The 26,438-nt window shown below is 42.2% G+C and overlaps 2 protein-coding genes across 2 annotated transcripts; one reads left to right on the top strand and one right to left on the bottom strand.

Moving 5' to 3' along the window:
- The first annotated feature begins 618 nt into the window (after positions 1-618).
- stambpl1 (STAM binding protein-like 1) lies at positions 619-15,485 on the top strand. The gene is made up of 12 exons (XM_041963115.1): positions 619-858; positions 5,534-5,663; positions 7,566-7,783; positions 7,907-7,982; positions 8,952-9,047; positions 9,568-9,783; positions 10,137-10,257; positions 10,430-10,554; positions 10,997-11,134; positions 12,872-12,984; positions 13,146-13,245; positions 13,568-15,485. The coding sequence occupies exons 2-12, from the start codon at positions 5,634-5,636 to the stop codon at positions 13,622-13,624; spliced, it is 1,290 nt and encodes a 429-aa protein (XP_041819049.1). The 5' UTR covers positions 619-858; positions 5,534-5,633; the 3' UTR covers positions 13,625-15,485.
- Positions 15,486-16,817: 1,332 nt separating this feature from the next.
- Positions 16,818-25,848, bottom strand: acta2 (actin alpha 2, smooth muscle). The gene is made up of 9 exons (XM_041962047.1): positions 25,699-25,848; positions 20,696-20,875; positions 20,021-20,149; positions 19,807-19,917; positions 19,119-19,203; positions 18,778-18,939; positions 18,512-18,703; positions 18,245-18,426; positions 16,818-17,656 (listed from the first exon to the last, which is right to left on the bottom strand). The coding sequence occupies exons 2-9, from the start codon at positions 20,822-20,824 to the stop codon at positions 17,513-17,515; spliced, it is 1,134 nt and encodes a 377-aa protein (XP_041817981.1). The 5' UTR covers positions 20,825-20,875; positions 25,699-25,848; the 3' UTR covers positions 16,818-17,512.
- Between the last annotated feature and the right edge of the window lie 590 nt (positions 25,849-26,438).

Here is a 26,438-nt window from a genome sequence, read left to right as displayed (position 1 = left end):
GTCGGAACTTATGATGACTGAAGCTTCAGTTTAAATAAAGTTTGTTTGATGTTTTTCATCCAGAACAACATGAGGAGTCCACAATCCACAAACTCTTTGTTATTGGCCAGTGGAGTGTAAGACAGGAAGTCCTCTTCCTCTCTTCAGTTCATACCTGCATCATGTTACTGGTATGAATTGGACCAGGTCATACCTGCTTTGTGTTACTGGGTTTCATCCAGGGGACTCAAGCATGTGAAGTCACTTCCTGGTCCAGTTTCGACTGAAAGCTCCTCTCTGAAGGTTCTCTATACGGCTGCTCTGTGATAAGTAGTGGATGAAGTTTTACTACAGTAAAAGTACTAATACCACACTGTAAAATACTCTGTTACTGAAAATGTTACATAAGCAAAAGTATAATGAGGTAAATGTACTGTTATATGTTCTATCTGATATCATAAGATTATTGGAAATGAAACATGGCTGCAGCTGTGGCCGGTGTCACGCCTCAGTTTGGTGTCATAAAAATGTGTCAGAGTGAGACATCACACCGAGTCACTGCTGTCTGTGGCAGCAACAAAGCGCATGCGCAGAGTGAAACCGGAAGATGTGAGTGTCATCTTCGCTCACAGAGGATCTTTGAGCTCCACCATCTCTGCCATCAGTCGGTGTAGAAGCAGCAGCAGCAGCATCAGTCGGAGCTTTCAGCCATCTTACCACCTGGTTTTAAAACCTTTTACATCTGAACCGGGTCCGACTTTAGTCCCGGGACCAGGTTGGGTGTGAAGGGACAGGTTGTAACCCGGGTTACTCCCTCCGTGCTGCACACGTGACCCGGTGATGCCGACAGGTTGTGGACGTCAAACTGACAACAAACCGGTAAATTCGTTCACTGGTGTTCCGGAGCTTTCTGTTTGTTTGTCTCTGACTTCCTCTCCTCACTCCTCTTTCTGCTGTCAATCATCTGTGTGGCGTTCAGTAGAAACCAGGAGATCTGACCACTGACTTCCTGCCTCACTTCCTCATCCACCTTTAATATTGTATTCATATTCATTGAGTCTTTATTAAATCAGTTCAAGGAGCATTCTGACATTTAAAAATCAAAAAGAGACGTTTTAAAGAGAAAAGGAGCGAGGAGTCGCAGCTGAGGAGAGCGACTGATAAAAGGAGAGACTGAAACTTTGACCTCAGTGAGGAGGCATGGTCGACCCTGTCGCCAGGTGTGACTCATTCTTTGAAAAGGTGTGATTGGTTGATAAAAAGACATGTTCGTGATAATGGAGGGTGAAATTGATGGGTCACAGAATTTAGTCCATTCAGACATGGTGTAATTATGAATACTTTTTGATGTAATGTCGAATAAACTGTGAGTAGGACTTTAAAAGTAGCCCACAGAATGTTTGAAATCACAGGCCTACCTGCACAGTCACCTGTTGCTGATAGGTGTTCTATTTATTAGCTTATGTTTGTTAGCATGCTGCTAATATCGGTACATTATCTATCTGATCGGCCTGTTAATGAGGAAAAATGGCTCAGCTTCCATCGGTTTCTGTGATTGTTGGCCAGTGTATCCAAGCAGGTGTGTTAACTTACATAACTCGACCATAAACATAGACATCAATCACAGGAACAGCAGGAAGCCGCCGTGTCCATGAATAGCCTTTAGTGACCTGCAGGTGGAGACAACCAGTGGACATGAGATGAACTGCGCCGCAGTATGAGGCTGAGACAGCGCTGTAATTGTTAAATTAAAAATATAATTGTGATCACTCTGCTGATGAAGGTTGAGACAGACCCAAGTCATCACTGCTGCTGCTGTCAGATATCTGAGTGTTACCATCACTGTCATTTTGGCTGTTATAGTGTTATTGTGTTGGTGGGATAGAGCACAAACATTCTCCCTGCACCATCTGATCTGTAGAGTTTCATTAACTCACTGTCATTCAGTGTCTGGAGAATATTTCTATTCCTCTTTCCACCGTTTTCTCCTCACTTTAGAAACTCTTCCTCCACTTCAAAGTCCTTTCTTCTCCAGTTTTCTACTACAACAGTTTGTCACCTGAGGAGCTCTCTGAAGCTTTCTTTTAAGGAATTTTCAGGTATAAAAAGGTTCTGAAGAGGTGCACAAAAAGGACCTTAAGGAGACCTTTAATTTGAAAATTAGATGTGAATGGATCTTAATCTTATTTACATAATCACTTGTTGCTGCTCATTGGGTGTTTAAGTCCATGAGAACATATACATCAAACATATAAGCTAATATATTATTTCATATTAATTGGTAAATTTTAAGAGTTTTATTATCTCTTTAAACATCTTTAACAAAGCAGCAACAAAGTAATTGAATTAAGAATTTAGCTGCACTCAGAAAGGGACAAGACATGAGTAAATGTTGGTCAGTCATTCCACAGATGGAGAGGGTGGTAGGATTTGAAAGGATTAAAAACTGATCCTGGATCAGACGGTATGTAATCTGGGGAATGTTGAGAACTTTAGTTTTCTCAACAAAATTCCTACTACAGAGCAATTGAATCTGTTAGCTGTGGGCTTACATGTAACCTCCATGTATGATCTGTACCACAACAAAGTTTCCTTTGTTCCAGCATCATCGTATTACAGTTATTGATCTCAGAGCCACAAACAGAAACGTTAGCTCATCACTGCACATCCTGCAGAAAGTTGTGTTGAAAACAGAAAAATTGTCGTACAAATCAGTTGTGTCTTCAGCTGCTTCCAAGACAAATGGACTAGCTGACCCAGGGGAGGGGAACCCCAGGTCTCTGGGCCCAATGTGGTCCAACAGACAGTCTCATCTGGCCTGCGAGGCAATTTGTAAATACAAAAAAAATCTCTTGACAGCAATTTTGTTTTGCTATTAAAAATAATGGTAGACTAACAGATCCCTCCAAGTGGTCACACAACACGCAGTTGTAGTTGATATCACAACAATCCATCATGCCCCCTGTCAAACTAGATGCAAGAGTGTCACTCTTTCAAAGAGAAAAGGACAAACAATTCTAATTTTGTTGAAATAAAAGACAAACCAGTGTGTCTCAGTTAGTCTGTGTGGACGAGCTCACAGTGATTAAAAAAGGTCAAACTCAAGAGTCATCACAGCTACAAACTGAACTGGACGAGCTGCTCTTGGATGAAGTTAACGCTCTTCAGTGGAGTTAGGATGCTCAACAAGCAGCTTCCACCGACCACATTCTTTCAGGATAAGAAGAGTCAACAAAAGGAAGCAACTGGTGTGTCTGACAGCTTATAACATGAAACCACTGAGCTGCAAAGCAACAAGCTGCTTCTGAGAGCAGCTCTGTTCAAAACTGACTCAAGACTGGAAAACCATCAGCATCAACAGCATCATCAGCATCATCATCAGTATCTTGTATCGCCTCAGCAAACAGAAGCAGTTCCAGCTGTTGCCGAGCATCCTCGAAGGATGTTATGAAAATTGAAATGTCCCTTGAAAGGAAAAAGGTTCCCCACAGCTGCTCTGGAGATCAATGTATTTACGACACAAGGTGGAAACACTACCACATTTGTCCACAGGTGCTGCCAAAATGAAAATACGATGAAAGTTATTAGTAATTGATTCAAGTAGTTTTTAACTCTCAGAAATCGCTTAAACTATGCAGATAATCCATAAGAAGTCCCTTAATATAAAACAGTCTTTGAATTTTTCTGCTGTTTACCATTAAAACACTGTGATGGCACCATGATGATGATTAAATGGTAAATACTGGATCTGGTGCTTTGAGGTAAAATTGAATGGATTCAGACTGACTGGTGACCAGTTTCAGGTCTGACAGGATACAGTTTGTATTTCCTTTTCAGTTGTTGAAGGAGTGAAGGAGGTCAAAGGTTGTTCAGCACCGCAGCGAATGTGGTTGAGCAGGATGTTTGAGTGACAACATGAGCACACCTGAAACACCTGAACCTACACAGCACTGAAGTACTGCAGCTCACGTTACAGTGAGCAGTGTTAATGATTCATTTTAATAAATCAGATAAACATCATATTTGTTACAGTAAACAGCTGGAATTAGAAATGAACATTTTAAAGAATTCAGTGATTTTTATTTGTCAGGTGCATAAATAATGTTGTGAACTGAGCAGACGGTTCGAAAGGCTCCTGTAAAATCTGAGTTTGTGGTGTCAAAAACGTTTTTTGAAATGTTTGCTCTCAGTTAACATTCGACCCGAACATCCCCCAAGGTCTCATAGAAAAGTGCTGCTGTTTAATGGAGGCGAGGACATAAACCAGGACAGAACCACCAGTTCATCACTAAAGTCTTTTCTCTTCTAAACCTTAAAAATACCATTGCCACAAGAGGCAACAGTATTCCACAGAAGAAGACTGGTGACACCTGTTCAGGTGTAGATCCACATTAGGACTGTATCTGGGATGAATCTGATGGGACTAAATTGGACCAGGTGTGTTCCAGTCTGGGTCAGTTGGACCAGGCCCGTTCCAGTCTTGGACAGTTGGACTGGCTCTTTTCCAACCTGGGTCAGGTGGACCTCTTCTCTTGCACTCTGGGTCAGTTGGACCTGGTCTGTTCTCACCAATCTCACCATTCTTGTTACCTCCGTTTTTTGCCTGTTTAGCATGAATGTCGCTGCATGTAAACATTGGTGTCCTGTTTGTTTTGGTTCTTGTGGTATTTGTGGGGTCGTCTGCTCCCGGAGCTGCAGTGTTACTGAGCAGTGTGCTGTCTGTTTTATGTACTCGGTCATCAGGTTTAAGGTTGTGGTATACTTAAGGCGTTGTGTGGAACAATGTGTATGTCCATACTGGACATGATATGTTTAGCTTTAAATGTTGTTGCCACAAAGAATTGTGGGACGGCATTGTCTCCTTTCCTTGCGTAAAGGATGGTCCAGTGTATCCTTTGCTAAAGGAGGTAAAAAAGAAAGCACTGAAGCACCTTTAATGAGCAGTTAGAGCATTCAAACAGCTCTCATCGTGGCTGCCACTCAGAGTCCTTTCACTCAGCGAGGACCCTTCATAAGAAAAAATAAACGTTCGACCACAACCTGACTGGGACAGGTGGAAAACTTGTCATGTGATTCAGCCTCTGGAGTCAAACGTCTGGATCAGACAGTTATTAACTCTGATCGAGTCATTTCTGATAAGCATCACATCACAATCACAGCACCCCTTCTCTCTGGCCTCCTGGTCCCGATGCTCCTGTTGCCATGGTGACCTCCTCTAGTCCGGGTGTAGCAGACGGTATTGATGATGGAGTGAATCAGAGCTCTGCAGGTTTCAGTAGTTGAAACATGGTGAAGAGTGGGAGGTCATCTTCTTCTCTCTGTTGTTAAGGTGGATGACTCAGTGGATGATTAGTTACCAGTTGTCATGGTAACCATGAACCAAATTGAAGGACAGGCAAGCGTGATGAGGGGCCGATGGGAAATAAAATGCCATCCACACAAGGCCCACTTTGATTGGCCGCTGACTGTTAGCTGTAGCCAACGTGCTAGCTGCTCCACACAGGAGTGAAAGAAACATTTCACCGAAAACTGCTCGTTTCTGTCTCCCCTGCAGTGAAGCATCATGGGAGGTGGCAGATGGAGGAGCCGGCTGTGGGCCGACCAGAGCCTGTGACACAAACACACACACACACATACACACGCACATACGCACGATGGAACAAGGCTTCAGCTTAAATGCGCTGGTGAGTGAACTCTGTGTGTGTGTGTGTGTTTGTGTGTGTGTATTCACACTTGTGCTGTCGGTAGGGGGTGGAGATGGGAGATGCAGGACCTTCAAATTAAAAGCCCAGATCATGTTTGTCAGAGCCTCTGCAGACTCTGTAATCTTGACTCTTTCTCTGCAACATTCAATAAGTATAACTGAATCAAATGTTCATTTAGATGTAAAAATTGATTTCTTAGCAGCAGCGATGTGAGAAATACAAAAATGAATGAAATAAATAAATAAAGATAAAAAGCAGACCTTATTCAGCAACATAAAAACTTTTAAATGAATGAATGAATAATTATAACTATAGCGAGGATTTGAATTTAGTTTTTAACTCAGCAGGAATTAGTCAGGACCATAACCCCCCGTAAAACAAACCGTATACAAAATCAGGGGCTGTATTCACAATAGGCTCTTATTTTGGTAGTTTTGTTAAACACATCCGTTTTCATTCAAGTAAATTCCAATAAAATAAGATGGAAAAAACAGGTGAGAAATGTTAAAAGGTCATTCAGCTGTGATTTGCCGTTCATGAAGTGGAAATCATTTCTCTCCTTTTCATTGTTTCAGTTCTGTTCTTTTCCTTCTCTCCTTCCTCTTCTCCTCCTCATTTCTTTACTTTCCCTTTCCTCTCCTTTTCGTTCTTTCCTCCCTCCTTCCTCCCTTCCTTCATCCTTCCTCGTCTTTCTTTTTCTCTCCCATCCTTACATCCCTTCAGTAATCCGTTCATTTCTTCATTTCTTCCTCTCTGTCTTCTGTCTTTTGGCTTCACCTCCTGAATAGAAAGCACTCGGTGAACAGAGGAGTGTTTCTCCTCCTTCACACGCAGTCAAACAGCTGATCATCGTAACAAACGCTGCATTCAGGCTCCCAACGGAGACCATAAATCTCAGTTTCCTGCCTGAAAACACAGTTCAGCTCAGCTGTTTGATGAAGAGTTCTGGTGTCACAAACTTGCTTTTCAGTGGTGGAACGTAACCAAGTACTTTACTCAAGTACTGTACTGAAGTACAAATTTGAGGTATTTTAGCTTTTTCAATTTTATAATACCTCATGCTTTTACTTTTTATTCTGCTGCATTTGTCTGACAGCTTCAGTTACTAGTTACTCTTCAGATTCCTTTCTGTCCAGTGAAAAGCACGTATCTCCTGCTGTGTAGATGGTGAATGTTTTTGATGAACTGAAGGATGAAGTTTTTCTTTATATCTTATAATTCTCCTTCTTAATTTGAAATTCAGTGAATATTCAGTGAATATCTCCTCACGCACAGCAGTTTTTGTTTTGTGAACGGGAAATAAACGAAGTGGCTTGGACCGAGCCACATAACACCATTAAAACCCACCATTTAAACCTCAACCCACCTTTAAACTTTATATAGTATAAACTAGTTCAAATTAACTTCACCATAATGGTTGCATATATGTGGTTTGCAGCCACTAGATGTCGCACTAGAGCACCAGCATGTCAGACCAAAACCAATGGCTGCGTCGGTCTCGCCTCCCCCTCCCTTTGCAGAAATACTGTCCAGTCCTGCTTTATAGGTCATTGACAGCAACTGGACACAATTCTAATTGAACAAGCAGCCGATTGGTTGGTATTCCAGATTAGCATTTAAGACACAAAACAAATAATGGGATGTTGTATCAAGAGGCTGTGGCGAGGCTTTCAAGGTTAGTAATGCACAACAGTGCATGCTCATTTACAACCAGAAAGGTTGTGTACATGAGAGCCAACAAAAAAGAACAAATAAACAAAAACAGTAATGTACAAGTGGACATTTGGGGACTGTCCCTCTGTAAATCACACCATACTGTGGGGGAGTGATGTAGCAGCACTGTTAGTGTCACTTCATCTCAGCTGTGTTTGTGTTGTGCAGAAAAAGCTGGCAGCAGAACCAGACTACACGGACGTGTCGCTGACGGCGGCCGAGCGCGTGCGGGCGCTGGGGAAGATGGGATGCAGCGTGGAGATCAACGAGGACGTTGCACCGAGACGCTACTTCCGCTCCGGAGTGGAGATGGAGCGCATGGCGGCAGTTTACCTGGAGGAGGGCAGTCTGGAAAACGCCTACGTCCTTTACACCAAGTTCATCACGTGAGAGACACAGCTTACCAACTTCTTTATGTTGTTGTTGTGTTTTCACTTCCAGAAAAAAACATGGTGACATTTTGTGATGTTGTAGTTTAGCTTTAGGCGCTGATGTGTTTGTGCGTTCAGTCTGTTTGTAGAGAAGCTGCCGGGTCACAGAGACTACCAGCAGTGCAGCGTTCCAGAAAAACAGCTCATCATGAAGGTAAAAGCTAAATGCTAGCATTAGCATGCACACAAATTTTGCACGTATAATGTTTACCATATTTAACATGATAGCATGCTAACATTAGCTGATTAGCAGTAAACACAAAGTACAGCTGAGAATCTAAGTATTGGTATTTGGTCATAAACCAACACTTATTATTCAGTAGTACGTTTAGAATTGTTGTGTTTTTGTTAGACTGAGTCTTTATATCTATTGAGGGAGCAGCTCCTCTTCCACCAAGTCCGCCATGTTGCACCACCATGTTTCCACAGTAGCCCCGCATGAACAAATCAAACCATTACTCTAAATCCTAAAGGGGAAACTGAATGTCTGAACCACGTTTCATCACAGTCCATCTGCGAGTTGCTGAGATGTTTCAGTCTGGACCAAAGTGGTGAACAGATTAATTATCAATTAAGGCACTGTTTTAATATCCAGCTGCAAACTCTGAACTGAGCTCCACATGGCAAACCTGCTGCTTGTCCCCAGACCTCTGGAGCTAGTCCCGAATGCTTCCTCCCCCTTGGTGTCCAAGACAACTCCTGCCCTCCCTGCTGCAGCTGCCATCCAGCTCTAGAGTCTGGTGCTGGTCTACAGGGCAGTGGAAGGAACTGATCTGTGGTTCACAGCGTGGATGGAGCAGGGTTCACCTCTTTGTGAACACATGATTATGTAAAGGAGATTAATACCTGGACTCAGGGACACTTCAGAAAACTGTTGCCAGTAAACACAGTTTGATTATTAATGATTGATTCTGTTTTATTTATGTTTTACAGAGTCCAGACTTTTCTGGAATCAGAGTTGCAGATTGACAGGTGGTTTTCATTTTGTGCAAATGTTTGCAGGTACATTTACTGATGCTACAGAAAACAGACTTTCTTCATGATGTGTAGCAGCAGTAGCACTGGTAACGATAATACTAGCAGCGTTAGTTGTCGCAGTAATACTTCGTCTTTGTCTCTACAGAAACTTCAGGAAGTGGCGTTTCCTCGTAAGGACGAATTGAAGAAACGCCTTCAGGAGAAATACAGCAGGGAACACACCGAGTACCTCAGAGCCCAGGTCTGTGTGAGTTTTTGTTTTGTCCAATCAGATTGCATCGTGTGTTTGATTAGCAGTGTGTGTTAACCTCTTAACAATGTAGATAACAGATTTACACCATTGTGAACACCATTCGAGTGTTGTGTTCAGGTCTGGTGAATTATGGGTATTATGCAGTGAACAGACAGAGCCTGATGGAGATTTAGACATAGAAACACAAGCTTGAGTATGACCTGACGAAGCTAAGCTAAGCTAAAACTAATATTTTCTATAGAAACTTGTTGTGTAAACAACAAGTTAGCTTCATCCTACGACAGCATAGCTGTCTTGAGGTACCTGTCACAGTAGAAAGTTCAGTACCACCTGAAGCTACAATATGAAGCTAGCAGCAAAGCTAGTTCAGCTCGCTACCTGACCAACTAAAAACCGTTTACCTCGTAGGAAAGTTCGTTCAGCATGTTGATTCAGCTTTCTCTATAAAGGGATATTGTAGCTGCAAGCATGCAACTGGACCTGATCATGTGACTATCTGTTTCCCCAGAGCCAGACGGTGGTGGTGGATGGGTGTGGCCAGCAGCTGCAGCAACTCTCCCTATTGGATGAGGACAGGAGGCGGCTCCTGCTGTTGGAGGAGGAGAGGCAGCGTGTCGCCGCCCTGCGTCGCATGCAGATCGAATCGGAACAATTTCGGTACTTTGAGGACCAGCTGAGGCGTCAGGAACTGGCCAATAGGAGAGGAGAGGAGGCGGAGCAAAAGGTGACAAAAGTCAAAAATGTACTACTACTACAAGTCTAAGATACTATTCTCATACTGTATCAGTATGAGAACAGTATCAGTGTTTTCTGTGTTAGTAGTATCAGTACACTGTATGTCAGTAGTATTGGTTCTTTTTATGTTTTATTAGTTTTATTATCTGTCCTGTGTATGTCAGTAGTTGTAGTATCAGTACTGTGGATGTCAGTAGTATCAGTACTGTGTACATCAGTGGTATCAGTACTATTATATCAGTAGTTGTAGTATAAGTACTGTGCATATCTGTAGTATCAGTACTGTGTATGTCTGTAGTTATGGTATTGTAGTATTTTTGCTGTGACATGTTTGTCCTTCAGGCGGGGACCAAAGTGCCTGAGGTGACGGATGGCTCATGTCTGTCTCAGCAGCGAATCAGAGACAGGAACAGACAGCCGACTCCTGTCAGCCAACCAGCCGCCACGCTGGCTGGCGTACACAGTGAGTACAAACATGGCCTCAATGTGCCTGACAACCACAATTTGTACGTGTGTGTATGAGGGTGTGTCTATCATATGCCTTTATGTTCCTGTGTGTGTGTGTGTGTGTGTGTGTGTGTGTGTGTGTGTGTGTGTGTGTGTGTGTGTGTGTGTGTGTGTGTGTGTGTGTGCAGCTCAGAGGGTGGAGGGTCTGAGGCAGGTGGTGATTCCCAGAGATCTGACGCATCGTTTCCTCCTGCTGGCCGACTCCAACACAGCCAGAGGAATAGAAACCTGTGGAGTCCTCTGTGGACGACTGGTGAGGCTGTTTACTGACTGTTCTCATTTGAAGCAGCACTGAAATATAATATAAGCACATAACTCAAGCTCTGGCCTAAAGTACACATTTTAGGTACTTGTACTTGTTTTCATTTAATTTTGATAAGTACATCATTTAAGTCATTTTTCCTGTAAAATCATTTAATGTTTCAGCTTCTCAGATGTTTGATTTGCTGCTTTTTCTCTGACTGATTTGAATGTGTTTGTAATAATGTCGACCTTTGGACTAAACAAACATTGTGAAGGCGTCACTTTGGGCTCATTGTCACCGCGTTTGTTCTGCCACGGTTGTAATATGTGACTGTCTGGACTCACAGGTGATGAAATACTCTTGTACACATCACCTGAGCTGCTCACTAGCTAACCCACTGACAGCCTCTCTCGCTCCCTCTCCTGTCTGTGTGAATGTCTCTCGCCCTCAGACGCACAATGAGTTCATGCTGACTCATGTCGTGATCCCGAAACAGTCGGCCGGTCCAGACTTCTGCGACATGGAGAACGTGGAGGAACTGTTCAGTTTCCAGGACCAACAGAACCTGCTGACGCTTGGCTGGATCCATGTATGACTAAAGGCTAAACACACCACCTACATACACACAAAATACATGCTAAATACATGCTAAACTCGCGATTTGGGGGAACTGACCTCTAAACTGATCTTAAATTTTGGCGTCAACCCCAGAATAGACAGTTTACCTGTGTGGGGGTGCAACTGATGATTATTTCCATGATCAGGTAGTCTGCCAACTATAATCTTAATTGTTTTGTCAGAAAACAGTGGCAATCGTTTCAGTTAACTTATAATATCCCAAAATACTTAACTTATAGTCAGTGTCTTATTATACATAAAGAAGAAAGAAAATCATCACATTTGAGAAGCTGGAACGAGGGAATCTTTGGCATCTTTTGCTTGAAAAATGACTGAAAAGGTTAATTGATTTAAATAAGCAGCTAAACCTGTAGGGGCCCCAGTGTGTGAGTGGGCGATCAAGTATGGCGCCCTCATAATGTCAGGGACACGTAACATATCTAAATAAACAGTTAAACCTGTTGGGGCCCCACAGTGTGAGCGTGCAGTCAGGTCTAGGCCCCCACGGCATGATGGCACAAACACACACACAAGCACTAATCACACACATAGAAAAATGACCCTTCTTGTACTTTTAATTCCCCTTCATTTGCATGACCAAATATTGCCATGGCAACAGCGCCTGTGGTCATGCAACAGATGAGAAGAGAGGGGGAGGGACAGAGATATGAACAGACCAACAGAGGTCTCACTCTGCAGGGCTGTGCTGTATCAGTTAAAACAGATATTACAGTTTTAAAGTCAGTTCAGCTCCTATTTAACTTTTATTTTGTTTTCACTGAAACTTGATGTCCGGTGATCTCGACACGAATCTCAGTCTCTACAAAGTATGACAGCCTCTGCGCTTTAGAGCCTTGATTCAGATCATCTCCATAAAAAAAACGAACGGAAAACAGACACTTCAGGACGCCTCCTCAGGACAAACAGGAAAGCCGTGTTGTTCTTGCAGAATAGAGAGCTGCACCAGGACGTTACTCCAGAGGAACACTTGAACTCAAGCTCAAACACGTGATATTAAGACAGATAGTATCATAGTTCAGCAAGATAAGTAAGTAAGAGTTTCAGGAAGGGTTTCATTTTACACCTGTTCTCTTTCCTGAATACGAATTAATATTTATCAGTACATCTATAACTATATCATATTTCTAATTTTTATTATGATGAGACTCTGCGGTGAACATTATGCATGGAAAACTGATGAACATGTGTCTGAGGATAAATTGAAGCGATGCAGTTTTAACATATTAGTTACTGAGGAATTTCTGTTCCAAAATGTGCTGATTTCTTTTCATCTTCCTCATCAGCCTGGAAAAGATCTGCTGAGAATTAATAGATAATAATAATGATGATGATTCAACTCACAGTCACTCCAAAGTCCTGAACCCGTTATTGTAAAGCTGGTCTTATAGCCTTGCCAATACCAAATTTTTTAAACCGATATTAATATATCAATAATATAATGATATGTCGATCAATATCCTCCTTTAAACGTGCAGCGTGCAACATGTACTGTCAGAGCCGTGCTGTCCTCAACCTCAGTAAGCAGTCAGCTCTGAATCCGGGACACACATCTAATCGAACAGTTACAGCTGTGGTGTCCTCAGGATGTCAGCGGACAGTCAGGTTTGTGTTCGTGTTGTTTTAGTGCGGAGAATCACGGCCTCTGACCTTTGACCTCCCTGACCTGTGACTGTGTATTTGTGCTCAGACTCACCCCACTCAGACAGCCTTCCTCTCCAGCGTGGACCTTCACACTCACTGTTCTTATCAGCTGATGCTGCCAGAGGCCATCGCCATCGTCTGCGCTCCCAAACACAATGAGTAGGTCCAACACACACACACACACACACACACACACACACACACACACACTCTCATACACTGTGGACTATATATCCCACAAGGCCTTTCGGCAACATGTTGTCAGGTGGCTCAGGTGAAGATGAACCTCTGATTTCAAACCTGTCCCCCCTCTCTCTCAGCACTGGTGTGTTCAGGTTGACCGGTCCAGGGATGTCGGAGGTTTCTGGCTGCAGACTGAAAGGTTTCCATCCTCACTCCAAGGAGCCTCCTCTCTTCAGTGTGAGAAACTTATTCTGTCCTATATCAGAATCAGGCTCCACCAGATTAGTTTTCTACAATCTGCTAGAAATTGTCATAGATTCTTGCTGTGATTGGCTCAAAGACATGACAAACTACTGTACATGTTGGACCGTGACCAAGTAGAGGTCTTGGTCTGTCACCACCGTTCCTGAACGGCCCACACTCCTTTAGTTGCCCCGTGGGGACTTTTTATACTGAAACATCTGAAAAATACAAACTCTAAACTACAAACTGTTCCTTTAAATATTTATGCTGGTTGACTCTCTCTCTCTGTCTGTCTGTATGTCTCTCGCCCCCTCAGGTGTGTAAACATGTGGTGGTGAGGGACTCAAAGATCAGCCTGCTGGACCTCAGGTGACAGACAGGAGGCGCTGTCCGTCTGTTTACTGCCAGGCTGTTTGTCTTTTACTTCTGAAGAGGGAACTGTGAACACTGCGTGTGTGTGTGTGTGTGTGTGTGTGTGTGTGTGTATGTGTGTGTGTGTGTGTGTGTGTGTGTGTGTGTGTGTGTGTGTGTGTGTGTGTGTGTGTGTGTGTGTGTGAGAATCATGCTGTTTTTCATTGTGTGAAGGGAATTTAACTTTTTCAACAAAACACTCATGTTCAGTTTTCAAAGGTTTTTGTGAAATTTGTTCTGTGAAATGTTTTGCTTTTGAAATCAGCTGCTGGCTGTACATAGATATATAAATCTCTATTTTTTGCTTTGTCGTTGTGGCTCAGAGTTTCTCCAGCAGTGTAATATGTGGTGTGTTTTAATGAAGAACAAATATGAAGTTTGTGTGACGGCTGAAGTGACAGAGTGCCTTCTTATGAAACACTAACATGTCTGTTAACATATCTGCTCTGTAAATCACTTGTCATGTGTTCTCCATTGGTTTCATGATGGTTTCATTTTGCATTAATTTGCCAAATTTTTGTTAGGTGTTGGTCTGCGTAGATGGAGACCTTATTTTGATACAGCCTATCAAACCTTGCATAAAGCAGTGATGTCAGCATTGTATCCTAGGCAGGGCAGATGGTCACACCGAGCCAATCAGCAGCTTGTCCTGCACCTCCTCAACCATAAAACATTCACCAGGGAAAAGTGCACTGCTACATTTTTTTACAGGCTACACAGCTAATTAGCTGCTAAACACCATATAAACATACCTGCTAATGTTACTTGGCTCCAGTTACATGAGTGATGGGGACCTTTCTCCTGTTAAAGCCCATATCAAAAACAATATATTTAAAAAACATTATTTGTAACTACAAAAAGGGCAAAAGGGGGTGACTAAATGTGATTTCAGTTGGAAGGGATCTGTTTTAATGGAAATACAAAATGAATTCCTGGTTTTATCAAGTGAAAAATAGATGTACAGAAATGTATTTTGTGGGATCTGATTCAGGCACAGTAGCAGCATCAGAGCTGTTGTCAGGACCTGCAGACCTGGGCCCCCTACAGGCAAGAAAGGGAACTTTAATATAGGACCATTCTGCTAATTTTCCACTTACATGCCAGTTTCTTGGCCCTGGTTAGTCCTCAATCTGTGAAATCAGATGTGTAAAATACCATCTGCATTACACTGGAGGAGTTTGAAAGACGTGGTTATTTATCAAGAGACTCTGATGACTCTGTCCAGGGGGATTATGGGAAATCATGGGAATATGGGAATCCGTTGTGTTTGGTCTGATCTTAAAAAGTGGCTCCCTTTAAACTTTTTTTATCAGACCAACAAGCTTGATGCCTTTCAGCAAAAGTTGATGCTTTTAATGAAAAATATTCCGCTAATGAGTGATTTTTGTAGATTTGAAGAGATTTATTTATTTAGAAATGAACCACAGTTGTGAAAAGGCATAAAGCATCCACAGCGACTTGATTTTCAAAATAAAAGCTGAGCATGTTTCCCTGTATTTTCATCTCAGAGTCCACAAAACGGCCTCATTTAGAAATCGTTTTGAAAAAGTTTGTGCCCTGCATACATCTGAACACCAGTTTCCCTGCCGATTGGGGATGCAGAATGGTGCGCTTCTGCAGCTGGACGAGTTTTCAGTTTGTGCACCAGCAAGTGTTGTAATGTTCAGGTGTGTACGTGTGTGTGTGTGTGTGTGTGTGTGTGTGGAGATAATGTGTGTGTATTTTGCATAAGTTTAAGCAGTGTTTTCTAGTCGCAGCAACTGAACTGCTGTTTTTAAAGCTGACTGCCATTTTTTGCCATTTTTTTGGTAATAAAACACCAACTGCTGTCAGAAAGTTTTCATTGTTCTGTCTCCCTGCAACACAACATGAGGTTCTTTACTTTGAGTCTGGTCCGTCTGTGATTGCTTCCCTTTGTTTTGGGACATTTAAACTTATCTGCTATTTTTTTTCTTCTAGTTTAAATAGTTACTGCATACCAAGTTTAGTTGGACTTTCAATGTAAAAGTCTGGTTTGTTTCAGTTCTGTGATTTATGCATACAGAGGAAATTATGAATCTTGGGGACTATTTTCAGTGGCAAATTAATATAAAGTATATAAAGTAAGTATAAATCATATACAGCCAGACTGAAACAGTTAAGCTTTAGGTACATTTGAGTCTGTTTTATAAATTATAGGAAATCACTTAAGATTGATTAATGAATTTGAACATTTTTATTTTCATTTTATAGTTAAATCTATTTTATGACAAATATCAGGAGTTAAATTCAAAACTTGCACAGTGACAATATGTTTAACGTGTCTGCAAGCTGTAAATTAACTACTGCATGTCAGCCAATCCCGTAAGTGCAATTATTGCTCCATTCAGCCAATCAGATGACAGCTTATCATGCTTTGTACCCTCATCTCATGTTGCCTTAATTTAAAAAATAAGAGCACATTTGTAATGTTAACCCTTTGTGTTAGCTTGACAGGATTAGATGCAAACACTGTTATAATATCTGTGAGATCCTTTGTGGGAAAAAGAGCTGAAGTTGAAGCACTGAAAGCCTTGGTTTGAAGAACCTGAAGTGTAAGAAATAAGTTGAAATCCCTGAAATAATTTAAAGAAGTGTCAATTTGAAAAAGCTGAAAGTGGGTGAAGTGTATGCCGATGAGTCCCAATAAGGCCGTTTTTAAAAAGCAGTTACATCCTCAGCTGAAGAGTTTAAAAAGTCAGTTGGTGTACACAAGCTGAAAGCAGTTGAAATGTCAGATGAAGTGTAATTTCTGAAAACATCTGAAAATGTACTAACAGGTTAATCCTTGCAGGCAATTGAATTGTCAATTTGTATATACACTGAAAGCAAAACTAAGAGCTGAAAACAGATGAAGTGTCAGTGTTTTAGCCATGAAAGCAGTGGAACTGTCATTTAATGACAAAGACTCTTAAAATATAGTTGCAAATGATAAAAGCAGTTGAAATTGAAGTCCCAGAGCTCATGATGAAGTGTACTGATGAAAGCAGTTGAATTTTTCATTGAAGTTAAGAGATAGTTGAAGTGTCAGGAGAACTGGGTACTGGTCAGATGTAAATAAAGAAAAATAAGTTAATACAGAATCTGAAGTGTGACGGAAGAAACACGAAGGTGATGAAATAAACAACAAACAGGTATCTTGTATGAGAGCTCTTTATTGTCTTCCTGGGGCAATCGTCTGTCACTTCCATGTTGTTGACGTCGCATCACATCACATCACACACCGTTTTCCACTTCATTACGTGTTTCTAAAGCAGACAGCACCATGAGGCCACGCCTCCTGTTAATCTGTGACATCATCATACATTGTGTGACATCATCATAAGACTTGTGAATGTGCTCCACTCCCCAGTGATGGAAGATAACACCAGCGGGCAACAGTCAAGCTTTAGTCATCAAAAATAAAAACACGCTTTTTGACAAGAAACAGTATCAACATGGAGGGCTGAGGGGGCGGGGCCACATCTAAGAGAGAGGGGAGGTGGGGGCAAAGATGGAGGACAAGTGCCATGTTCACAGTTTTAAGGCAAGCAGAGAGGGAGGATGTTTGAGCTGATTTTCTGATGGAAAACCAAAAACATGTCACGTTACAAAAGACGGCATCACTTCCTTTTCACCAGCTGTCAGAATAAAATATTTACCATCTTATTAAATACCAAAAAAAAACATAATTGATTTCCTGCTGCTGTCATCCCTGTTTGGACGTTTTTGTGGAGCTGATCTGGGACCTGTTAGCTCGTGCTCAGTGAGGGCTAAAATAAGGTTGTGCTGGGAAGAAACTAGAAAACAGGTTGGGGGGGCTGGAGGAAGATGGAGACCCAGATGGATCTTTCTAGAAGCACTTGCGGTGGACGATGGAGGGTCCGGCCTCGTCATACTCCTGCTTGCTGATCCACATCTGCTGGAAGGTGGAGAGGGAGGCCAGGATGGAGCCACCGATCCACACAGAGTACTTCCTCTCTGGGGGGGCGATGATCTGCAGAATGAGGGCGAATAAAGTTTAATTCAGAGGTTTAAACTCTTTAAAGTTTTTTTGCTCTATATCAAACCTGCCATGTGGTTGTTTGTCTGTTGTATTCAGGATAAAAATTCTTTTGATTTTAACACATTGCTACAACAAATCCCTTCATTTTTTTCCTTAAAATTGACATTAATTTAATCATTAATAATGTTGTAGTTTAAGTATTTTTCATTGGATTTTAATTAACGGACTAATAACTGCATTGTAAATTATGTTAATGGGTTTTGTGGATGGTTTAGAAGGATTTTAAGGGATAAGAATTCCTTCCTCAAAAGCCGTTTATTTATTTATTTATAACTGAAAAGGGTTGTTTACTAGGTTTTTGGAAAATAAGCTGTTTTTAAACAGATGTATTTGTTCTTTTTATATATGGACCTAATAATTCAGTATTATCAAATTAATGTGTAAATGAAGGGAAAGTCACGAAATCCTCAAGTATAAGAGGAACTTTCTTAATTCAGTGTTTACTTAGGGTTTGATTGTAGTTTTAATTTCATCGTAAACTCCTGTAACAGTAACATTCTGGTGTTTGTTCTCTCTGACCTTGATCTTCATGGTGCTGGGGGCCAGAGCCGTGATCTCCTTCTGCATCCGGTCTGCGATACCCGGGTACATGGTGGTTCCTCCAGACAGCACGTTGTTGGCATACAGGTCTTTACGGATGTCGATATCACACTTCATGATGCTGTTGTAGGTCGTCTCATGGATCCCAGCCGACTCCATACCTGCAGGACAGAAGAGGTGAGTCAACAGGTAGCCAGACAGGTGGACAGACAAGTGGACAGACAGGTAGACAGACGGGTGTCTGACCGATGAAGGAGGGCTGGAAGAGCGTCTCGGGGCAGCGGAACCTCTCGTTGCCAATGGTGATGACCTGGCCGTCAGGAAGCTCGTAGCTCTTCTCCAGAGAGGACGAAGTGGCCGCCGTCCCCATCTCGTTCTCAAAGTCCAGAGCAACGTAACACAACTTCTCCTTGATGTCTCGCACGATCTCTCTCTCCGCTGCAGAGACACCACACACTCATTCAGACACGCTTCCCGTTACCTGTGATACGTTACGTGTGCTGATGCCGTACCCGTGGTTACGAAGCTGTAGCCGCGCTCCGTCAGGATCTTCATGAGGTAGTCTGTGAGGTCGCGACCCGCCAGGTCCAACCTCATGATGGCGTGAGGCAGAGCGTAACCCTCGTAGATCGGAACGTTGTGGGTGACACCATCACCAGAGTCCAGGACGATACCTGAGTCAGTCAGAAGGGTTAGCATACAGGACATATAGAACTGGACCTTCCAAACATTTTCAGTAAGGTCACAGCTTCAGGAACTGTGAACCGTGTTGTCTGCATGCACTGGATCGTGACCCCTGTGACGGTTCAGCTCAAAGCTGAACACAGGTAGGAGGAGGAGGAGGAGCACCAACCTGTGGTGCGTCCTGAGGCGTACAGTGACAGGACAGCCTGGATGGCCACGTACATGGCAGGAACATTAAAGGTCTCAAACATGATCTGCACACAAACACACAAACAGACAAATATGATAAGTAATCACTCTGCAGATCTCTCCAGAGTCTCTAATGAACATCTTCTACAAGCCTGATTCCAGAACAGCTGGATGTTTGAGCTCATCAGCTTCATTGATTTTTGTAAATATCAGCTAATTCTGAATCTGATGCAGCAACACGTTTCAAACAAGTTGTGACAGGAGCAGCTAAAGACTGGGAAAGTTGTGGAACACTCCAAAAACACCTGTTTGGATCATTCCACAGGTAAACAGGTTGATTGGTAACAGGTGATAGTATCATGATTGGGTATGAAAGGAGCATCCTGGAAAGGCTCAGTGGTTCACAGTGAGGATGGAGTGAGGTTCAACACTTTGTGATCACATGATTGGATAAAGGAGATTAATACATGAGCTCAGGAACACTTCAGAAAACTGTAAATTATTTGCTTAAAATCATTTCAGACTTCATATCAAAATGTTTTAGTTTAATGTAACATGATGAAATGAGCTGATTACTCATTTTACAGGATATCGCAAAGTGCAGCATCATGTATCAAACTGTTGTGTACTGTAGTATACTGTAATACTGTGTAGTATTGCAGTAGTACCTGTGTCATCTTCTCCCTGTTGGCTTTGGGGTTGAGAGGAGCTTCAGTCAGCAGGGTGGGATGTTCCTCTGGAGCCACTCGCAGCTCGTTGTAGAACGAGTGGTGCCAGATCTGACCAATCACAGAGCAGATAATATTATTAATAATAGTAATAATAATAAGAAGAAGAAATACACAAGGATAAAGGGGTGTTTCATATGAATAGGAGTGAAACCTTCTCCATGTCGTCCCAGTTGGTGATGATTCCGTGTTCGATGGGGTATTTCAGGGTCAGGATTCCTCTTTTACTCTGAGCCTCGTCTCCAACGTAACTGTCCTTCTGCCCCATACCCACCATCACTCCCTGAGACAGGCAGAGAGAGAGACAGACAGGTCAGCGTTGTCATGGCAGTGTCATAAAGACATGTATGGACCTCTTTAACCTCCTTTAAGACCTTCAGTACTTTCTGAACATGTAGACCCATGAAGACCTGTATGCTGACCCTGGTCCTGAATCTCACTGCTGCAGGTGTCAGGTTTGTGTGCTTCAGTGGTGACACTTTATTGTTAGAAGTATTATTTTTATTTGCTGTTCTTTTGTACATTTTTTGTTAATTGATAGATTAGCTCATTAGTCTCTGTTCAGGTTTTATTGTCTTCAGGTCTACTCAGATTAATGATCACACTTCAGGAGGGAAGTTTTTCTATTGCTTGATTTGCTGGACCCATGAAAACCTCTATTCTGACCAGTTACAGTCTTCAATGAGGTCCTCATGCACCAGGGGCGTGGCCTGTCCACATGTATAAAGACTCAGTCTGTCTGTACTGGCAGCACTATCAGCAGCAATTACAGTCGCAGTGTTAGCATTAGCATTAGCATGTCACTGTGTGCGGACCAATCAGATGTCACCTGGTGCCTGGGCCGGCCCACGATGGAAGGGAAAACGGCTCTGGGGGCGTCGTCTCCGGCGAACCCGGCCTTACACAGACCGGATCCATTATCACAGACCAGAGCGGTGCTCTCCTCTTCATCGCACATGACTGCAGGGGGCGCTGTGGGCGAGCAACAACACTACGACACCGAGTCACACTGCCCGAGAGAGAGAGAGAGAGAGAGAGAGAGAGAGAGAGAGAGGACGTGTGATTATTGGTGATTGATAAAGACAAACACAGCGCAGGAACATAAAGACACAGCTGGTTTGGAGGTTTGTGATGTTTGGATCTGCACTCTGACGTGAAAACCTCAATTTTTTTGTGTTAAAACCAAATACAGTGAATCTTTACATATGATACAAACATATATCAGCTCGGTCTGGTTTATGGAATATAGTGTTCAATCATCGTTGCCCAGGAGCCCCTGCAAGGTGAGAAATCACTGGATTCTCATGAACTCCTCATTGTTGTTTTAATGAAAAACAAATGCACATTTTAACAGATCCCATTAAATGAGCAATAAATCAATCAATCAATCAAAATTTATTTATACAGCACTTTACAACACTCAAGGTGACCAAAGTGCTTTCCAATTAAAAACAAACAGTGAAATTAGAAATGAAAAACAGATTAAAAGATAGCAACAATAGAACACATATCTTCATCATAAATCTTCATCATAAGAAATTATAGATAAAGTAATTGTCTCTTCCAGCTGAAACAAGCTGTTAATTATTAGATCAATACAAAATTATTCAGCTATTTGCGAAGTTTTTCAAGAAAAGTGTTTAACATTAACTTGAATGTGAAATCAATTATTTAGTATATATACAGTATATAATATTTTTAGGTGCGTCTTCAGCAACGACAAAAGGTGATGAAAAGTTTTCACCATTTCTGACATTTTATAGACTAAAGCAGCAGATGACCTGATGATGAGACCAACTGTTACCTGCTGCCATGTGAATCATCACAGTCACGTAAAAAACTCCAGACTTTCAGCTTTCAACATTAACGCATTGTTGAGAATTTATCCTAAAATCACTCGTCAAGCAAGTCAAACAGTTTCAACAAGTCAAAATGCTTCACATGAGACCGAAAAGGTGCTAAGACAGGAGACACAAGACAACGAAAACAGACATTTAAATAGGATTTAAAAGAGTAAAATCAAACGGAAGAAAAAAATAAGATCAAATGAAATAAAACAAGTGAATAACATTTAGAGGTTGGTGTGAGATATGAAAGAATAATCCAATAATCCCACATTTGATGTCAATAAAAGGTCAACAGAAAGCTGCTCAGGCCTGATGTAAAAGACCTGAACCTGAGCAGACAGGGATCCAAAGAAACAGGGGTGTCCACATACTTCTGGCCATATGCTGTGAATGACAGTATGACACTGACCTAAAACACAATAATCTATGTTTGATCATTGATCAAAACACGATCAAATTTCATTGGAGTTACAAGGTTTCACACAGTTTGCATCCATGTGTGAAAAACACACAAGTGCTGCTGGCAGCATGAGGTTTCTGCATGACATCAACAACCACGTCCAAATCACCAAACTTGGAGTTGTGAGGTTTTCACGTGGCAGCAGTGACATCACCCCCCTCCCCACACCCACCCACTGCTGTCTTCCAGTGAATGAACAACAAAGCACTCTGGGAAAATTTCCTAATTAGGGCATGAAGCCGAGTCCTGACTGTGTTTGGTATGTTCTCTCTCTCCCAGTGTTCACGGTACCTCGCTCGTCCTCCATCTCCCTCTCCGTCGGCCTCTCTCTCTCTCTCTATCTCTCTCCCTATCTCTCTCTCTCGCTCTCTCCCTGTCTGTCTGTCTCTCTCCCTGTCTGTCTGCCTCACAGTGAGACAGAGATGAGTTCAGACCATATTTAGTCATTAAATTTGGGAATCAAATATTTATCACATATTTCTGCCAGCAGGAGCCTCACAGGAGAGCTGGGTTCATTTTGCCCTCAGTTTCGTCTGCTTCTCTCTGTAACAGTGAAAGATGAATCCGGTGTTATTTTACATGATGCATCTTATGGTCAAGAAATGCCATTGGTTCTTACTGAAGAATCTATGAAAAGACCTCACAGAGTTCAAAAGTGTCCCCACCTCACAGTTTTAAAAGGTTCAGTAGTTTCTTCACACAGCTGCTCACTGTAGTTTTAAATAAACAGGAGGAAATGGAACATTTGTTGGGGACTACTTTCAGCGGTGGATTAATCCACATTTGGTGCCGCAGTATGTGGTGGCAGGACGGTGTGTGTGTGTGTGTGTGTGTGCCTCATTAAAGTGTTTAAAAGGAGCTATATGGCACAAATGAGGAAGACTGAAGTCTGTTTTGTGATGAAATGTGATGAAGAAGAAAGAGTCACAGCTCTATGTGTTTCCTCAGTGGCAGAAAACATCATTTCTAAATGTGTTTTAAAGATTAATATCAAATCAAAGGCAGGACGTAGGTACAACACTCGGTTTCTACCAAAAACAAAGTTTTAAATGATTAATGTAGTTTGTCTTATTATGAGAAGAGTTTTTATGAGAAGACTCAGATGCTTCACTCAAAACTCTGATTTCTATGTTGTTTTTTTTACTGCTTTGACTTTTTAGTAATAGTAGTACTAGTAGCAGTAGCAGCAGTAGCAGTAGCAGTAGTAGTAGCTGTATATTTACTGCCCCCTGCTGGTTGAATGTTGAACATCACGCTGAGTCTGACAGCAGCTGGTTATTGTTGATATTTTGAATGATCTTAAAAATCAAAACTGAATTATGCGTAAATAACAAATGTTGCTTACATTATGTTTACATATGTTACATATTGCATATTTTCTGTTTTTAGTCGTGTTATCTTTATGGAGCTGTTGATCAGGTTGATTTTGGCATAAAGAATCTAAATTCATCCACATTCTAGCTTTTTCCTGAGCTTTTCCTCTTGGCCTTCATCAGTGATGCAATTAACATTGAGGTGTGTTTAATGCTCCTGAAAAAGCTCATCAGTGGATATCACATTAAGATTTACATTTTTTGTCAAACTACTTTTTAACCTTGACATCATGAAATCAGGATAAGGGTTAAAAAATTAAATATGAGTTCAAAAAATGAATTTATCAAGAGGTAATCGACCTTTAACAATGAAATCAAACTGCTGCTCTGGAACTTTTAGCTTCTGTGTTAAATCTCAGCGTTAAGGAGGAAGTTCATGTTGTTAATGTTTGAAGAAAAACAGATTTCAGTCTGTGAAAACATGAGAAATGTCTTCAGGCAGTTACAGGTGTTGGCTCTGAATCTGCCAGTTGTCACTCAGGGCAGAAAAGTAAAGGAAGGCAACGAAAGCTTCAACTCAGCACAGCGAGAATGAAATCAAACACACCTCATCACCTGCCAGACTCAACCGAACTTCACTCAAAAAATCCAAACTTTAAGCATTCACTCGCCAGAACATAAACAGAGCCTAAAACATCAGCAGCTCATGTAGAGACGATGTTTCTCCTTTAACGTCAGTGTTTGTTTCCTGAAGCATCTTTCAACAGAGTCTGAAGCAGAAACACAGCGTGACTGAGGGGAGCAGGAGGAGAACCTCAACACCAAAAACAGCAAAAACACAAGTGCAGTCTGGTTTGGTTCTGTTGGAGTCTGTGAGTTCAGCAGGTGCAACATGAAGGAGAGGACAGGGCAAGTGGAGAGAACAAAAGCCTTAACCAGAATAAGAAGAGGAGGAGGTGAAGGAGCAGAGAAGATGATGGAAAAGGAGACGAAAGGGTATACAGACATGAAGAGGGGGAAGAAGATGGAGCATTTTTTTAACAGTTGAACTGAGAGAGGAGCAGAGAGGAGGAGAAAACAACCATGTCGAGGAAAAAAGGAGGAAAGGAGAGTATGAGATGATCAGAGACAAAGGAGGTAATAAGACATACTGCACTTTGGTGAAAGACGCTAAGATGCTGAGGTGAAAGAGGAGGTCAAGGAGTTTTGAAGAGTAGGGGGAGGAAGATGGAGGTTAAAGAAAAACATATTCTAGCTTTTCCACAGATACACAGAAAAAACAAGCTGCGGAGAGGAAAAGAGGAGGTGAGAGGAGGTGAAAGAGGAGGTGAAAGAGGAGAGCGGATTGTTTAGGAGTAGATAAGATGTGGTAAAGAGTTTACCATGTTTTTCTACATTTGCACTAAGAGGAGGACAGAGGAAAGGAGGTGAAGAGGTGGAGGTGAAGAGGAGCAAGGAGAAGGAGAAAGGAGGTGAGACTTTGTGGAAGGAGTAAGAAAACAGAGAGGAAGAATGTGAAATGAGGTGAAGGGCAGTAAAAGAGGAGGTGTGATGGTTTAGGAGCAGAGGCACACAATGCAGGTGTTGCACTAAGAAGGGAGCAACCGAAAAAAAGAGGTGAAGATGTGAAAGAGGAGGCGCACACAAAGAAAAAAGATGGTGATGGAGGAGGAAAAATAGAAATCTGTTGCCATTTTTCCTGCTGCACAATGACAGGGAAGGAGATGGCTGTGAGAAAGGGAGGTAAAATGAGGCAAAAGAGGAGGTTAAGAGTAATAAGAAGAGATCAGGAGGAGTTCAGGAGTAGATAAAAGAGGAAAGATGGAGCCAAGTTGCTGCTTTAGAAAAAAGCCATGGAGAAAATCAAAGGAGAAGAGGAGAAATGGGGTGCAAGAGGAGGAGGTGAGGGAGCTCTGAAGAGTAGGAAATGGGGTGGTGGAGAAAAAAAGGAGAACTTTTTTCAAACTTAGAAAGGAAGGAGGAGGTGAAGTCGCAGGTGAGATGGAGGAGAGGAGAGAGGAAGGGAGGTGAAGAGGAGGCGATGAGGAGGTGAGGCGGTTCAAGAGCAGATAAGATGATCAAAGAGGAGACAGAAGAAGATGTTTTTACAGCTTTTGCCAGTTTTGTCACATTTACACTGAGCAGAGAGGAGAGGAGGTGAAGCAGGAGGTAAAGCAGGAGATGATGGAGGAGGTGATGGAGGAGGTCTTACCGTGGCAGTGAAGGGCCTGCTGGGACGTGAGGGGGGGGGCAGGACAGAAGTGAGAGCTTCACTGCTGCGACTGAGTTTATCAACCCTCCACCTCCTCCACCCATCACTCCATCCATCCCTCCATCCCAAACATGGCCCGGGCATCCTCCCTCTCTCCTCCTCCACCTCGCCTCCTCCCTCTCTCTCTCTTTCTTGATTCCTTATAGGGCAGGCCCAGAGGCAGGCAGCCAATCAGACGGCTCGCAGCACCGCCAAGACTTTCTCCCATCATTCACTGCATTCCTCAGAGAGAGAGAGAGACAGATAGACAGAGAGAGAGAGAGAGACAGAGAGAGAGAGAGAGAGGCAGACAGAGAGGGAGAGGGAAAGAGAGAGAGAGGTGGAGAGGGAGAGACAGACAGAGACAGAGACAGACAGTTACTTCACTGACTTTATCTTCTACTTTAATTTAATGTTCATAGTTACTTTGGGGATGAATATTATTGATGTAAATGATCTTATTTTATCTTAAACTGTAAATCAAGCAGCAGATTATGACGCGTTGCTGCAGATGAAACTAACCAGCTGGATATTAACTCATTTGAATGAGCTCCATGTTTGCCAGCTGCACCTTTAAAGTGATGAAGACATTAATGCATCAATCATTATAATCCAATCATATAAAAAGTATTATTCTTAAACGGCCTTCTGCACTTTTACTTTTGGTACTTTAAGTTTATTGTGATGCTACGACTTTAATA

The sequence above is a fragment of the Chelmon rostratus genome, chromosome 21 (assembly GCF_017976325.1).
Source record: "Chelmon rostratus isolate fCheRos1 chromosome 21, fCheRos1.pri, whole genome shotgun sequence".
Taxonomy (NCBI): domain Eukaryota; kingdom Metazoa; phylum Chordata; class Actinopteri; order Chaetodontiformes; family Chaetodontidae; genus Chelmon; species Chelmon rostratus.
Note: the sequence above shows the minus strand (reverse complement) of the source record. Positions and strands in the feature narration are given on the sequence as shown.